The sequence below is a fragment of the Phyllostomus discolor genome, chromosome 11 (assembly GCF_004126475.2).
Source record: "Phyllostomus discolor isolate MPI-MPIP mPhyDis1 chromosome 11, mPhyDis1.pri.v3, whole genome shotgun sequence".
Classification (NCBI taxonomy): domain Eukaryota; kingdom Metazoa; phylum Chordata; class Mammalia; order Chiroptera; family Phyllostomidae; genus Phyllostomus; species Phyllostomus discolor.
The window spans coordinates 82,700,783-82,718,951 of record NC_040913.2 but is presented as its reverse complement, the minus strand read 5'-3'; the positions used below and the strand labels follow the sequence as shown (position 1 = coordinate 82,718,951).

Sequence of the window (18,169 nt, the reverse complement as noted above, 5' to 3'; positions counted from 1 at the left end):
TCAATTAACACTGTATATATAAGTAACAGGTATTACACCTGCTCTAGTTTATGTCTCTAGATATTTTTAGGTATAACTTTTAAACGTCAAAGTTTATTTTTTAAACAGTATTTCTTTTTTTTAACTTTTTAAAAAAAGATTTTATTTATGTATTTATTTTTAGACAGAGAGTAAGGGAAGGAGAAAGAGGGAGAGAAACATCAATGTGTGGTTGTCTCTTGTGCACCCGCAACTCAAGACCTGGCCTGCAACCCAGGCATGTGCCCTGACTGGGAATTGAACTGGTGACCCTTTGGTTTGCAGGCTGGTGCTCAATCCACTGAGCCACACCAGCCAAGGCTAAACATTAAACTTTAAAAATGAAATGGGAGGCCACTCTATCAAGAAAAAGCTAGTAACAACACAAGGTCTGTCCAGAAAAAGTCCAGTCATTGTTAATATAACAAGGATGGTTTGTCCGACATCAATATTACTGGGCAGCCAAGGAGTGTGGACAGGAATGTGCACGTGTAAACAATGACAACTTCACTGTACTAGTCAGTGGAGGCAGTAGATGCCATTGAGTGAGCGTGTGCACTGTGGCCGTCACATTAAAAATGACTGAACGAGGAGAACAATGAATCTGCATCAAATTTTGCGTTAAGCTTGAAAATTCCTGTGCAGAAACTACTGGGATGATCCAGAAGGCCACAGCTATGGGCAACTGGTGAGTGATAGCTTCATCATGACAATGTGCCTGCTTATGCATCACATTGTCTTGTGCAGGGTTTTTTGGTGAAACATCAAATCACCCAGGCGACTCAGCTCCCCTAAAGCCCAGATTTGGCACCCTGGGACTTCTGGCTTTTTCCAAAACCAAAATCATTTTTAAAATATATATATATTTTATTGGCTATGCTATTACAGTTGTCTCAGTTTCCCCTCTTTATTCCCCTCCGCCCTGCACACACTCTCCCACCTACATTCTCCCCCACCACCTTTAGTTTATGTCCATGGGTCAAACATGGTCTTTGGCTTCTACATTTCCTATACTATTCTTAACCTCCCTCTGTTTATTTTCTACCTACCATCTATGCTACTTATTTTCTGTACCTTTTCCCCTTTTCTTTCTCTCCCACTCCCCTGTTGATAACCCTCCATACGATGTCCATTTCTGTGGTTCTGTTCCTGTTCTAGTTGTTTGCTTAGTTTGCTTTTGTTTTTGTTTTAGGTGTGGTTGTTAATATCTGTGAGTTTGTTGTCATTTTGCTGTTCATATTTTTTATCTTCTTTTTCTTAGATAAATCCCTTTAACATTTCATATAATAAGCGCGTGGTGATGATGAACTCCTTTAACTTGACCTTACCTGAGAAGCGCTTTATCTGCTCTTCCATTCTAAATGAAAGCTTTGCTGGATAGAGCAATCTTGGATGTAGGTACTTGTCTTTCATGACTTGGAATACTTCTTTCCAGCCCCTTTTTGCCTGTAAGGTCTCTTTTGAGAAATCAGCTGACAGTCTTATGGGAACTCCTTTGTAGGTAATTGTCTCCTTATCTCTTGCTGCTTCTAAGATTCCCTCCTTATTTTTAATCTTGGGTAATGTAATTATGATGTGCCTTGGTGTGTTCCTCCTTGGGTCCCAATTCTTCGGGACTTTCTGAGCTTCCTGGGCTTCCTGGAAGTCTACTGCCTTTGCCAGACTGGGAAGATCTCCTTTATTATTTGTTCAAATAATTTTTCAATTTCTTGTTCTTCCTCTTCTCCATGTTGGAATGTTTAAAGATGTCCTGGAGGTTCCTGAGCCTCTCCTCATTTTCTTTTTGAATTCTTGTTTCTTCATTCTTTTCTGGTTGAATGTTTTCTTCCTTCCCTCTGGTTTACACTGTTGATTTGAGTCCCAGTTTCATTTCCATCACTATTGGTGATTTTCCATCACTATTGGTGATTTCCTTTATTTCACTTAGCATAGCCTTCATTTTTTCATGTAATTTGTGACCCAATTCAACCAATTCTGTGAACATCGTGATCACCAGTGTTTTGAACTGTGCATCTGACAGGTTGGCTGTCTCTTTGTCGCTTAGTTGTATTTTTTCTGGAGCTTTGATCCGGCAGAGAGCGGAGCAAGCACCACTGTTCCCTCTGGGACCCCACCCCACATACAGCATCACAACACAGTGATGCAGGTTACCCCGCCTGGTGAACACCTAAGGCTCCACCCCTCACCGTGTAGCAGGAGTGGCAAGACAAAAAAAAAAAATGGCCCAAGTAAAATCACCTTTGAAAGGAAAGAGATTTCAGACCATTGATGAGATTCAGGAAAATACGACAGGCAGCTGATGGCAATTGGAAGAACTGTGTGAGGTCCCAAGGTGCCTACTTTGAAGGGGACTGAGGGATCATGGTCCTATGTACGATGTTTCTTGTACCTTATATTTTCAATAAATGTCTGTATTTTTCATATTGCATGGCTGGTTACCTCCTGGACAGACCTTGCGTATATCTTTTACTATTTACTGAAAAGTTCTTTGTGGTAAGACTGATAGCCATCTCTAAAAAAGTTCTTAAAAATTCTTAACAGAAAACACACAGTAGTGTTTAAGCTACAGAACACAGCCTGTCTTTTACAATGACAGAGCCCTACTGGGAGCAGCATAATCAGAGTGGGGTGGTGGGGTGGTCTCCGTGCAGCGATAAGGTGTGTGTCTCCATCAAGTTCAAAGCAGCACGGGTAACGGTCAGTCTGCCCTTTATTTTCCACACACTGACAACCCTAAACAATGCCAAGATGAAATATTCTTCCCTTCCTGGATTGACAGTTCCTACCACACCTGCTTCATACCCTGCCCTTTGCAAGCCACTCTGTTAATAACGTTAGGGAAATTAATTGTTTAAGTCTGCCAGAACTCTAAAGCATCAGCTATCTTTTACGAAGTTAAAAGTTTCAGCATTTCACGTAATATTGCAAGCTAAAGGTTAGAAAAACCTGTGAAACTACAAAATAGTATTTTCAAATTTTCTGAAAGTGATCCTTAAGTAAAAAATAACTTCTTTTTAAATTAACTTGGAAAGTCATGTTTTCTACAACAAGCAAGTTGTTTTAACGCAGACCATTGTGGGCAATTTTGCAGTCTCTGCCAGCACAGCCATTATATTCTAATAGACCATTTATGGATAAATACTCTTGCTTTGCTGGAGAAAGGAGAATTATAACACATAATGTCGGTTCCATCATCATGACTCTAAAACGAAGTGCGGACAAGATTCACAAGACGGCCAACAGTGTGGCGACCTGGTGGAGGTTTGGCTATACCTCTGCGAGGTCGGGAAAGAGTGCTTGGCTTGTGTTCCGTCTCAGTGTGTCCCAGTAGCTTCTGGACACAAGTTCCTCAGCATCTGTTTTAAGTACCTGCAGAAGTTTTAAGAAGCACAACTGAAATCTAAGGAACAGTCACGAAGAACGATCATTTACACACTTTGAGTCTCTTCTAGCCAACCTTGAAAAGAAAACACATTAGCTTACCTTTTTTGTTTGCCGTTGCACACAACAGTATCATATGGCATGGCTGGTAAAGCCAGGGTATTTTCAAAGGTGTAATAGCGTATAACCAGTATTTCTAAGTACTTTGTGGCTTTGTCAAAAAGAATCATATTCTTCAGCCCCTCCCCCATGCCCTTCTACTGAAACATGCGTAACTTCTAAGATGGGGTGAAATAAAATCTTTATTCACACTTTATGTGAAGTAAATTCATTTGCAGAATATCTGGGGAATTTTGTAGCAACCAATAAAATTCATGATTCAGTTAAAAACGAATTATTGCTGGCTAGCACACATTGTATTAGTGCATCAAAGAATCAAAACGACCATATCCACATTTTAGAGAAACAAAATTTAAATATTTAATATTTAATATTTAATATTTAAATTAATCCAAAACTTGTCAAACAAAATAAGCCAATTTAAGTCAAACTACTCAAAGCTACTCAGGGATCTGATAGGTATGTCTTTTGTGAACAGATAAGGTACTTTCTAATCTCTTACAAGGACAGAACTCTAGCTTCTACCTCGGCTGTTGACTAAGTCTGAAGAAAGTGATATCAAGATGAAGAAGTGTGCTCTAGTCTTCATATGAAAATGCAGAACTATATGCTCAAGAGTTTACAGAGTCTCTAAACCTGATAACTTAAACTTACAAGTTTATGGAGCCTCCAAAAAATTAAATGCAAGTTTCTGTAAGGATGTACCAGGAAGACTGCACAGGTTCTTTTGCTTATTGTGGGGAGAAAGTGCTGCACGATACACTTAGGAGTGCGTAGCTGACTCTGCAAGAGCTTTAATTTTTATGTGTGTTAATTATTAAAAGTCCGATGCCACTAAAAATTATAATGCATCTGAGAATTATTTCAACCAAACTTACTTCTAAGTTTTAGTGCATTACTAACTAGAAAGCACTGCCTATTGCCCATATTTTAATACTATCTTTAAATATGTTAATATAGTATTATTTAACAGGAATCACATAACACAGACATATTTATTACCATAAGTGTAAATGTAACAATATGACAGAGAATCCACTCATTACCCCCTTTTATAACTACATAAGCTTAAACTAACAGTTATAAGCTAAATAAGTAAAATAAGCTGAATATAGAACTAACATAGTTCATTTTCTCTTAGACAGGATTGGTGGAACCCCAATAAATGGCAGCTAGATTAAATACTCTGCAAGTATTATCTAAATATTCTGAAAATGGATAAAATTTTAAATTGTATCAGAAGGTTAGTACATGCTAAACAAAGGGATTATTAAATCTGTGAAGCTAGAAAATAAGGCTGACTATGCTATTATTAGGAGGGTGACAGGAATGATGCGCTTTGTGAAGCCATGCCTCTTCTCTATTTCCAAATACTTGTCCCCGCCCATCACACACACGTGCACATGCATGCACATGCATGAGCACATACACAAACACTGATGACATCAGAAAAAATATTTACAACTTATTAAGGGATACAATTAGTTTTATAAACCTTAGTGACATGATTCTCTATAAAAATACATTTTCTGTGTACAGAAAAGAGGTAAATATACTCCTATATACTGATTACCTCTGAATGGTGCCATTAAAATACTTTTTTATTTTCTTCTTTTTGTATTTATCTATCAGGATAATATATAACTTTTTAAAATAAGTTATTTAGAGCATAACATCGTAATAGCCTTCTCTTACAGAAAGCTTTCCCACTTTTTATTTAGCTCCAAAGATTAAATTATGCTAGAATATATAACTGAATTGCTGCAATTATCTTAAAGAGTGTTTTAAATATCAGTTCTCACAGAAGGGACAGTATTCTCACAGCTACTACTGTCATGCCTTGCCTTAAGTAAATACATGATTTACGACTTATAAGATAATATAGTTAATACATCAGTGACTTTCTAGCACACAGATTCCTATTATGTGTGTCTGTTCAAAAGCCAGTACTTAATTATTTAATTAGTGACTTCAATGATATAATTAAGAGTAAAATTTCAGAACATGCAAAACTAGTAGGAATCTTTTTAAAAAAGATTTCATTTATTCATTTTTTAGAGGTGAAGGGAAGGAGAAAGAGAGGGAGAGAAACATCAATGAGTGGTTCCCTCTAGAGCATCCCCTACTGAGGACCTGGCCTGCAACCCAGGCATGTGCCCTGACTGGGAATTGAACCAGTGACCCCTTGCTTCACAGGCCAGCACTCAATCCACTGAGCCGCACCAGCCAGGGCAAAAAACTAGTAGAAATTTTTAATACCAGACAAATATAATAGGATGCCCTGGCTGGTGTAGCTCAGTGGATTGAACGTGGGCTGCGAACCAAAGCATCACAGGTTCGATTCCCAGTCAGGGCACATGCCTGGGTTGTAGGCCACGCCCCCCAGCAACCATACATTGATGTTTCTCTCTCTCTTTCTTCCTCCATTCCCTCTCTAAAAATAAATTTAAAAATATTAAAAAAAAGAAAATCAGAAAATGAAATTAAGATTATATATATAAAAAAGGATGTTTAAAATAAATTTAAGGTAGCCATACAAATCAGGATAGACTTTAACAGCAAGACATGCAAAGCAAATACAAAATCAGCACGTGCGCGTGCAGGCTATGGAGAGACTGACAGGGGAACATGTCCAGATATGGCTGAGTAATGGGACGGCTGGGAGATGTTATGATAATGTGGAAAAACAGGCAAGGACTTCCTTCAGTCTTCTTGGTGTCTTTGATGACTCTGTGAGCTTTAGGCCCCCTGCCAATGTGCCAGGTAGGTGTGGACCTTCATTCAAAGAGGAAAAAGACGTAGATGGTTCAGAAGAACTTTAAAATGAATGGTACGAGCAAAATGATGTCCCAAATGTACTGTATTCTGTAAGTCTGATAAATTTTCAGGCTAAGTTTAGAACTTGTTGTTAGTAGAGCTTCCTTAAACTTTGCAGTTTGGGTAAAGAATTCCTAATGACTGTCTGGCTGAGCCAAAGCATGGTCCTATGCAAGGCACTCCATGGCATTTATGATGGAAGGAAGGAGGGAAGGAAGAAGGAGAGAAGGTGGGAAGCAAGGAAGGAAACAAGGAAGGGAGGGAGGGAGGGGCGACCTGTCTAGAGAGGGAGGAAAGGGCAAGCCATGGTCTGAAAAATTTATATGTTGAAACCCTAACCCTCAAGGTTATGGTATTAGGACAAGGTGGGGCCTTTGCAAGGTGATTGTGTCATGAAGGTAGAGCCTTTTATAAAAGAGGCCCAAGAGGCTCTTTTGCCCCTTTTCAACCATGTGAAGACACAGCAAGAAGGTGCCGTCTCCAAACCAGGAAGCAGGCCCTCATCGGCCACCACACTGAATCTGCTGGTTCCATGATCTTTGAGTTCCCAGCTTCCAAAGCTGTGAGAAATGTTTGTTCTTTATAAGCCACCCAGTTTATGGTAGTTGGTCAGAGCATCCCAAATGGACTAAGACAGAGGGAAGGAAATAAGAGAAGGAAGAAAATTAAGATGAAAGGAAAGAAGAAAAGAGTTAGAAGAAAAAGAAGACTGATTTAGAGATGGGAATATATCCTGTCCAGACAGGATATTAGGGTCTAAGAATGGTTATATTCAGAGATTGGGCAAACTATGAAAAAAACAACCAACCAAAATAGAAGCCCATAGAATCAGACAGTAAACTGTCTTTACCTTAGTGATATTTAAAAATGCACAGAGAAGAACATAAAACTTTGTCATCTGTGCCACTATGACAACTGTGGACTGAAATAATTACAATCTGAGAGTTGTAATTTAAACTTAATGGAACGACAGTTTTCCCCAGGATATAACAGAAACAGAAACACACATCTATATCCACACACAGAAAACCTTCACAGGGAAAATACACCCTTAACTGAGTCTTTAAAGAATCCACACGGAGGGACTCCAACAAATATGTGCTCGCAATACAAAATTACTAAATGTAAAATAATATAAGCTACCATAAATGAGAACTAGAAGAAACAAGCAATAGAGCTAGACCTGCAGACTTCAGATATTCAAATTATTAGATGTAGAATACAAAATAAACTTATTGAATTTACAAAAATGAAGCTGTTTTTGAAAGGATTTTTCAGGAAAAACAGACTAACAAAAAAGTATTAGGCTGATTAGAAAAAGAACCAAATAAAATGTCTGGAAATGAAAATTGGAACCACTAAAATTCAATATCACATCATATATATAGTTGGAGAGAGAATTAGTAAACTGGAAGATAATATGAATAAATTATACCGAATGCAATGTGAAAAGATAAAATATAGCAAATTATTAAATTCAAGTTTAGAGACACAGAAGAGAGCATGAATATTTGTGAAAGCTTCAGAAAGTAATAATAGAGAAATGGGAAGAGATAATATTCAGAGAGATATTTGCACTAAATATTCAATAATTAATATAAACAATCATATTTGGAAAGCACAATAAATTTCATGACAGATAAGAGCAAACAGAGATATACTACAGTAAAATTGTAGAATACTGAAGGCAAACAAAATCTTAAAAGTAGTCAGAAAACAGATCATCTAAAAAAGAACACTAATTAGACTCAGAGCTGACTTCAAATTCAACAAAAGAAACCAGAAGCCTAAAATGATATAATTTGCTGAGAATAAGTGTCAACCTACAATAATATTTCGAGTGAAATTATCTTTCAAAATAAGGGTATATATAGACATATTGAATCCTTATGTTGTGTACCTGAAACTACATAATGTTTTATGTCAATCACACCTCCATCAAAAAGAAGTTGAAAACAGTGAAGTCACAGAAACAGAACAGAGTAGTGGTTGCCAGAGGCAGGCGGCAGGGCAGGGGTAGGTAAGTGAGTGAAGGTGGTTGAAAAGTAGAAACTCCCAGGTATAAGATAAATAACATAATGTACAGCATGGTGACAATAGTTAACAATACTGTAGTGTATACTGGAATTCACTAAAAGAGATCTTAAAAGTTCTTATCACAAGAGAAAAACATTTGTAACCATGTGAGGTGATGGATGTTAAGTAAATTTATTGCTATCTATACATATATCAAATGATATATTTTGCCTTACACTAATACAATGTTACATGTCAATTATATTTTAATAAAACCTGGGGAAAATAAGGGCAAAGTAAAGCTATTTCCAGAAAGAGGGTTTTGAAAAATTTACCAAAAGACCCTCACTTTAGGATATAAGAATGGGTGAGATTAAAGAGGGAATTAATGAGTAAGAAATGGCAAATATGTAAGTAATTCTAAACAAATACTGATGGCATATATTTAATAAGTCTAATTTGTGGTATTTTAAAAAAGACAAAGACAAACATTGTGCAATGGTGAGTACTCATGAAAGGAGGGGAATGAAAGAAATTACAGCACTTTAAGAATCTATTTTTAAGGAAGAGAGTAAGGATATGGCCTAATCTAAGACTGTATTACTTTAAGTACACTTATTCAAGTTTCAAGAATATAGAGGAAATAGAATGGAATGTTTTCTAAATGAATACAGAGAAAAAAAAGGGAAGAAAGAAAAAAACTATTTAGAATGTCTAAAATGAATCCAAATAAATTAATAATCACAGTAACGTAAATTAGCTGAATTTTCCAATTAGAACACAGATAAAAGGAGCCAATAAAATACACAAAATATATTTTTAGTAAAGGCAAACAAAATCTTAATAGTAGTCACAGAGAGGAAATACAAAGAGAGAGGTTGAAAAATATAAGGAAAGAGAAGGTTGGAAAGGATGTACCAGGCTTTTATAAATGACAGGCTGGAGATAGCACCAATCTTCTCACTGAGAATAACGGAAAAAGCTGGACAAAATATAAAACAGGTGTCTCCTGCAAAGCATCTTAAAGATAGCACTTTGCCTTTGGTACCGCGTTGACTGTCGCAATGACGTTGCAAAAGCAGCAGTGGGTAAAACTTCTGAAGCCTTAGTATATGGACAGCAGGGGCACCAAAGACCAAAGCGATCACACTCTTCAGTTCCCCCCTACTCACATTAAAAAAAAAAACTTTCACTTATGGTGTACTTGCTGAAGAGTAAACTTACAATTTTGTCGAACTGACCTTTGAGCACATCTTTTCAGTGTTCAGTGAGATAAAATGGGAAGCACGCACTTCTCCTGCCTACTGAAGTAATGTGGTTGTCTTCAGAAAAAAACATTTGTGTGATGGTTTGTGCTAAAAAGAGAAGTAGTCACTTCTTTCATGAACAACCATATTTACTTAAAAGAAAAGCTCACAGACCAACTATGGTTGTTCAGACATTGGCGTCTGGCAGACCTGTTTTTTGAAAGTGAACCGAGTGAGCCTGCCGCTCCGAGAGAAACCACTGATCGTATTTGTTGCCAAAATATACTACAACGGACTGAATGCAGAAGCATCTATGAGAAACCAGCTGCCTTCTATGAAGTCAGTACATTAGAGGGATCTGCAAAGAATGTAATATACCATTGTCCTCACTACCTTTTTGGAGTTATTTTCCATAAAACATTTGTTAATGTGTGTTTTTTATTTAAAAATGGATTAATAAATATTTCTAAATTTCTCAGTTTCAAGTTCTAATATAATAAATATAGACAGACATAACCAGCATAAACAGAAGTTCCTTTGGGTCCTCGATAATTTTCAACAATGGAAAGGGGCCCTGAAGACAAAGTGCCTGAGAACTGCGGCACACAGCACTGGAAGCGTATGAGCTGGGGTCAGATGCAACGAAGATCAGGAACTTGTCAATCACGTGTTGAGTCAACGAAGCAAGACAAGGAGAAACTCATATGATATGATCCCATTTATAAGAGTTTCAAAATGGGTAAGACTATATTATATTACTTATGGTGCATAAGTAGGTGGTAAAACTGCAAAGCAAAGAATGATTTACACAGAAGTTATGACTGCAGTCATCTCTGGGGGAAGAGGAGAGGATTGTGGTCGGAGAGACGTGTGAAGGGCCTTTCTGGGGAATGGAGCTGTTTATTTTTGATCTATGTGGTGGTTAAACTCTTATTAGTTATTTTATTTGCAGTAAATTTATGAACTAAATATATTTTAAAAATCAGGAAAAGCTTCATCATTGATAGAGGAAAAAGTAGAAAATAAAAAAACCAAAACATTAACAAAAATAAAGGTGGGGGTGGGGGTCATAAGGGAGATAAATGGTAACAGAAAATAAAATAAAACACTTGATTTGAAAAAAATACAAATAAAGGTAGTAAATTTATTCTAACAACAAAACAGACTTTAAAATGAAAACACTTCATGCAAACCTGATGACTAACTCTGCATGACACTGCAGAAGAGAGGGAACCAGGTTTGCTACAGTAACTGTGGTGACAGAGATGCGTTAGCCTCAGAAGCTACTGAGGTGGCCCATTTTATCCTTGAACAGTGTAACACCACTTCTAGATATCTAGGGATAGTATATAATACAAGATTCAATTCACTAAAAAGATACAAGTAATTTATGTTCTTCGATAGACAATAACAATGTTCTAAAATATGTAAAATAAAAAGTGACAGAATTATAAGTAAAAATTGACAACTATATCATTGTAATGTGTAATCGAACATACTTATGACAGATCAGATCAAACAGACAAAAACATTACTAATGATAGAGACTTAAAACATATAATTAACATGTTTGATCTAATATATACGTGTGTGTTTTAAGATAGAACCTTAAAAATATAACCCTGTACCCCAAATTAGAAAATACAGTTTTTCAAACATAGATCATTTACAAATATTGACACTCTTTTAGTCCCTAAAAGAAGTCTCAATACATGTCAAAAAATTGTATAAAAATCAGTACATTTTCTGACCACAGTGGAAATAGGGTAATTCAGATAATTTTTAAATACTTTAAAAAGTCACATAAGGCATGCCCAAATCAAGTATACCTGACTTTTGCATTATTTAGTTTTTTGATTCCTTAATATTTCTTTTCTCATATAGCCAGACAATCAAGAGCTGGCTGGCTATATGAGAAATATGAACATAATCAGGGTTGTTTGGAACAGAAAAGGTTGCGAGGTAATGATTTCACAAATACTGAGGCAAGAAATACAGCAAAAACAGTCATCTGACTGAACACAGGCAGAATCTAGTGCAGCAGTGATTACATTCTGGAACAGGCTGCCACAGAGGACACGGAATGTCCATCTCTGTAGGAAAAGTCAAGAGAGCCTCTGCTTCTACCGAGGGACTTCTTCATAAAAGTAGAAGCTCAGGTTATATTCAGCTCCATGAACTGTACTCACATTAAATACTTTATCCTCCAGTTGATCTAGAGCTCTGTAAACTAGTAGATAATGACCAGTTAATTCGTAACATTATACTAATATACTTGTGCAACAAACATGCCAATGATATTTCATACAAATTTTTTGGCTGTCTGAATTTTTTCTAAATTTAAATAAATTTTCCTTGTTTTGCTCCATTTTTTGAAAATTATTTATGAGTTTAAAGGAAAACTACAAATTGCCACAGCTGGAAAATGGCTCATGCAATGACATATTTGATTAGAAAAATAAATAATGAAGTTGTAAGTATTAACATTTCTTAGCATTCACAAGGCAGAAAGCATTACAATCTGTAAGATTTTTCTTTCATATTCTTATAAATTTTTAAAATGATTAAGAGGAAACTTTTTAAAATTTTAAGAAAATGGTAAACCATATTTAATGACCAACAGAAGTCAATTTTGTAGAAAAATATTTTAAGTTATACTGTAAGGAATCAGAATAACTAGTCCGTCATATGGGTCCTATGGACTTGGCTTGCTCTCCACCAGCTCATTCTAGGTCCATCCCTGTGACTTTGGCAAGATATTGCAGGTTTATTCTATGCTGAGTCAGCCTCCAGGATACGCACATCTAGAATGTAGGTTGGACTTTTGATTAGTCAATACCTGAGGCAGCACAGCTACTTACAGAGTTGCACACTAACCAACACCTTTAGTAGGATAATACTGAGTCAGTTACCAGAATTCAAGGCCTTCTCTCAGGTGGAATTTGTATCATTTGAGGGATCTTTCTAACCTTGGGAAAATTTAACGAATTGTGTGTGTTTACATTCAAAAGGGGCCCAGCCTACTCTTTGTTGTTTAGTAGCTAGGCTACCCAACAAGCTCAGCTTTCCAGCAGAAAGGGAAGAAGAAGAAAGCTTAGCATAAGAAGAGTACATTTGAAAGATCATTTACCAAACTCCCAACTTTGTCAGGAAAAGAAGAGTCTGACTATTATAATCCTCTTTGAGAAATAACATGATATATTAAGCTATCAAATATCACCTTATACCAGGCTTGTGTATACACCATAGGCAGTAGGCAGGCATCAAAGGTTTTAGAAACACATTGGGAAGAAGTACTGAAAACTAAGAAAAGGCTATCCATTACCATACCTCTCTGTTAGAACTGAGAAGAGAATGTATATCAGACAGGCAGATCTAGTTCTTCAAACACCTGTGTTCTGCGGGCGCAGGGGCTGAAAATCTGCCCCACACTTTGTACTTAACTCTTCGAATACTGATGAAAATTACACAATTTCAATTGTTCTACCAGAGGTTTTGGTTGTTGCTCACTCAGCTTTACTTTAATTTAAAGTTAAAGATATATAATTACTCTGTAAATTTTAGTCTTCTCATAAATCTAGGAAGGAGACAAAAAATTTTGGCTCGGTTGTATCCTATTATATCCAGGAAATTCTTAAACATTTTCAGTAGCAGGTACAGCTTTATACAACAAAATTACATGATCAAGTATAACAGGGGAGGGCTATTCACATAAAGAACATTGAAAGTATTGTACATACACTATTAGTAGGTGAATGGTATCCATAAAGTTGAAGACGCTGACATAGAGCACAAAGGGCCAAATGAAGTGTCACATTTCAGAATGAACCCAAGTATAGGCAAAGAAAAAAAGAAAAAGACGACAAAATAATCAATTAGGAAGGGCAAATCATTATGCTACATTCTATATATAGAGCACACATACAAGTGAGGTAAATGTTAAAGATGAGTAGCAAAGTTTTTCAAATCTCATTAATTAAACATTAAATGAATTTGTGCTCGTTTCAACCATTTTTATTATAACTTTACGACAGACCTACTGCTTTGAGCAAGACATGTTCCTCCAAAGTTGATGATTTTATTTCGACACACCGCAGCAATTCTCTGTGGGGTGGGGGAAGTCCAGAGGGGCGGCACGGCAGTGGAAATGGGGTAAGAGGCCTGTGGTGGACTCTTGCTCTGCTCGTGCTAGTGCCGCGTCCTTACACAAGTTAACGCATCCCTGAGACTGTGTTTTCATCCGCACAGCAGGCATGGCACTTACCTGGGGGAAACATGAGGACTGAGCAAAAGGGACCTTTATAATGGCCGTAGCACAGAGGCAGAGTTAATTTTGTCTGGCATGTAAATACTTTAAAATTTAGTTTTAATTTTCATTTGGGTATGTAAATAAACATTCTGTTCAAGTAGCTACATGGTTCTGCTCATTCCTCCTTGAGTGTTTACTGTATTGCACTCACTGTTAAGTGGCTACACATTTCAGCTCAGCAATCACACGTGATCATTACTCCCATCCTCTCCTCCGTAAAAGTGAAGAAACTGAGCCCCAGAGATGTTAAGGACCTTTTTCAAGATCACCCAGGTAATGAAGGGTCGAGCTAATATTTGAACCCTGAAAATCTGGCTCCTGAGCCTGTGCACTGTCTCTCTCATATAACCCATGTATTTTCACTATCCATTTTAATGGCTTTGAAGCTCAAAAGTCTCATCAGTTCACATCTGCATCATTTAAAAGTGATGGCTATGAACAATAAGCTACCACTAACTGACTTTACCATTACACATAGTAACACATATTTGTAGACAGCTGTGTTATCCTAGAATCTAACACCGTTTTGAGAAGTGGTCTGACCATTAAACTAAGTAAATGAGATTTCAGGAGCACTAAGTAAACTATGTCAGATAAATTTGTGCGAGGTCCCTGTGGAGATCAATAATTTTAGTGAGCATTCTTTCCTATAGAAACAAGTTATATATTACTTCTAAGTTTTTTTTATTTCTTTATTTTTTAAATTTTATTACTTGCATGTTTTTTAAAAATTTTTATTTTAATTGTTTTTCAAGTACAGTTCTCTGTTTATTTGTTCTTTAAAACAAGTCTTCTTCCCCATATAACTGCTGGGAAAAGCTTCATTGAGCACTGGGCATATAAAATAATAGACTTTGGGGTATGCTTACATAATTTAGATGTCATAATTGAGGCAGACTTTCCCTAAATCATCCAAAGTTAATGAAGTTTTCTTATGTCACTATTATAGACAGTTCATATTTAATCAGAATTCAATTTACTTTACTTGGGCTACAATGAAGTTCAGAGCCAAGTTTTGTGCTGACTCCGTAGGTTTTTCCAGTGTAGGCTGTCTGCTATTATTTCTCCCTTTCCTCTCTCCCTTTGTTACTTGACTTACATATTTTAGTAAATGTTAATGATTAGAATAGAATTTATTGTACTTTTACTGGAAGATCCATAAGTCCTTTCTGGAAGTAGTATAAATAAACAAATAAATAAAAGTTAAATTTGTATCCACTAAAATACAATCTACTTTATCATTAAGGTATATCAAGATTAATTAATATAATTCAACCTCCCAAGTGATATTTTATTAACAACTTGTCTACCCAGTCAATATAGCTGTTAACCTATGAAAATTAAAATAATTGCTTACTTGTTGAATATATTATATTATCTATAGGAAATAAAACTTATGAAGGTATTTAATTTTCTAGTGTTATTTGCTAATAACCTAAGAATTGCATTTATGGGGCTAAATCACATAGAATTTATTGATTACAATTTGAAAATAAGACCTGAATTAGAGAGCTCTCAATACCCCTTTAATACTTGGCTGACATCATAATCAGCTCTTTTGATTTTTTTTGAGTGCCTTCCATAAGCTTTGTCAATTAGTATATTGGGGGTAGTTCAACAAACACTGATATATCATAGTCAATATCCCATGGAATAACGTGTATTGTATAACCCTGATAACCTGCTTTTCTTAATATAAATATGAATACACACTTATACATCTGTTGGGATTGAATATGGCACCCATCCTCTACAGATAATCCATGTTTTTAAAAAACCTAACATATATGTTTATAACAATGAGAGAAAAATGTTGTAACTCCCTGAAGTTAGTTATTTGAATTCCTAGTAGACCAATACAAATCACTGATTTGCAAATGAAACAATTATCATTTACATGCCGACAAACTTCACTGTGTCTCTGCTATTTAAGTACTAGATGAAGAAATATGCCACAGTGGGTAAGAGTGTAGATTTTGGGGCTAGCAAGCCATGGGCTCAAATCTTGGCTTTGTAACTTAATAGTTACGTAATTTTGGACAAGATATTTAACCTTTCCAACTACCAACTTCCACATCTGTAATCACAGGTAACAGGAGAATTGCTGGGTAGATTAAATGAGAAAATGCATGCAAAGCATCTAGTGTAGAGCCTGACAGGAAGGTCTCAGAACTGTTATCTTTTATTATGTGAACCTGGGATGTTTCAGGTTGAAATACCTGGGGCAAGCAAAAAAAAAAAAAAAAAACTGGTAGGAAAATGGAGTGAAATGCTGCTTAAATCCACCTTCAGAGTAAGATGAAAAAACATCACCTTCTTCATTATAGAAGAAGAATCTATAATACATACTTCTAAGAATGCAAAAAAAAATTATTTCCTTGTTTTTGCTTCAACATTCATATTGCTATAGCACCACTAAATTCACTCTTATATGTAATTAAATCTTTGCAATTCACCTTTAAATTTTTATATGCATAATGATCTATATTAATCTATAATATAATACACCCTTCAAATCTCACGGATAACAACACTGAATAAAATGATTTCATGAATGTTATTATGAATACAGATATTTAATATCAATATTTGATATAAATATTGATATTGATGCATATCAATACTGAAGCAATTTTTCTACATAAGGGCTTTAAAAACTTTTCAAGAAAGGGACAGCTCTAAACTTACAGACTTAATTGTTCTCAACATGAATGATTCTTATTTGGAAAATTCACCAAAAACTATAAATTATTCTTACCAGCATTGCACGCTTTTCTTCATCTCCTTTAGCTTCTCTCTTTTCATTTTTTTTCCTGAATATCTCTTGAAGCTAAAAAGGAAACCACTGAAGAATCAAGTACCTAGCAAGAGTTTCAGGGCACCTACCCACCACCTTACACCAACTAGGTGCAGTCTTAAAACAAAGGAAATAACTGGTTTCATCTACACATAACATTAAAGTACTATATATATATTTTCTAATGCCAATTTTTTCCCTGAGACAAAGAGAATACATCCTTTGGCATTAACAACCCATGGTCATGTGAAATATACAAAATTACGGCAATATGTGATCTCTAAGACACAGAGACACGGAGCTTGTGGCACACACAAAAGAGGTGAAGCCTGCTGGGGTGTACAGAACACTGGAGTAGGACCCAGGGTCTCTGGGTTTGAGCCCACCTTCTGGAGAAAAATATGGAACAGACATTTTGCCACAGAAGGAGGTGCAGAAGCATATGGGTAAAAAGAGACTGAAAAATTCTGGAAGGCAGGGTGGGGGTGGTAAGACAAACCAGGTCACCAGACCAGCACCAATGCTGGCCCAGTCAGATGAGCAAGATCAAAGGACAAACACCCACAAGCAATCCTACCCCTCCCACTTTAGAGCAGCCTTGGGCCAAAGCCAGGGGAAGAGAACAGGAAAATGGGGACAAGACTGGAGTGCAGGCAGGAACGGGTGAAAGTGAGCAGGAGGAGCGACAACCAGACCCCAGAGAGAGAAGGGAGAGGTGTTCCTGCCACACAGCTGTGACTGGGTGGCTGGCAGGGTGGGGTCGGAGGGCTGACTGGGCACCTGTAGCACCTCAGGGTGCACGTCAGCCACTCAACAGAAAATCCTGGACACATTTCAAATTTCCAGAAAATGTGTAATCAACTATAATCATCTTTATACATTAAATGTAATTTATACTTTTACAATGCAAAAATTATTCCAAGTACATGAGCATACACTTCTTCATCAAATTAAGGTGAAAGCATAAAATTTTCACTTTACAACACTATTTAAAATAATGCAAAAACATAAAAATAGAAGCAACAGTGAATTATTGACAAAACTCAGCACGTAATATACATACCACCAAAAACTCCTTTTTATCTACCATCTCATTGCCATCGGTGTCGAACATGTTGAAAGCTATTCTAAAACCTGCATGCGGCTCTGCCAGAAAAAATAGAAAAGCATGTATGAAACAGGAAATGATTTTAAAATACAAAGTCCCTCTGTAAACAGTTACTTATATTTGGTACAAAGATATCTTCCTTAACCAACAAATTGAAAGCAACATGTTACTATAAAATATAATAAAAGCTGTACATAAGTGTGCACATTTGTGTTTCATATATTAGCATACTTAGTAGCAGAATGGATAATATACTTTAAAAACACTATGAGATACTTGTTGCATAGCACTGACAGTAAAATTTGACTACCTTTTTTTCCAAAAACAAATATAGCACAAGGAACTAGTCCAAATTC

General features: G+C 36.2%; 1 protein-coding gene and 1 non-coding gene across 5 annotated transcripts in view; one reads left to right on the top strand and one right to left on the bottom strand.

The window, feature by feature from the left end:
* The window catches only part of MICU3 (mitochondrial calcium uptake family member 3), a 73,494-nt gene that overhangs the window by 16,740 nt on the left and 38,585 nt on the right, over positions 1-18,169 (bottom strand). For 2 of the 4 annotated variants that reach the window (XM_028526966.2, XM_036011680.1), the window contains 4 exons: positions 17,769-17,851; positions 16,667-16,738; positions 13,340-13,378; positions 3,292-3,387 (listed from right to left, as the gene is read on the bottom strand). In XM_028526966.2, coding sequence (XP_028382767.1) covers positions 3,292-3,387; positions 13,340-13,378; positions 16,667-16,738; positions 17,769-17,851 — 290 coding nt within the window. The remainder of the gene's footprint in view (positions 1-3,291; positions 3,388-13,339; positions 13,379-16,666; positions 16,739-17,768; positions 17,852-18,169) is intronic. The other 2 variants (XM_036011681.1, XM_036011679.1) reach the window with 2 other exon arrangements.
* On the top strand, positions 10,785-10,916 carry LOC114509004. The gene has a single exon (XR_003685575.1). It is a non-coding gene; the product is annotated as a small nucleolar RNA SNORA66 (small nucleolar RNA).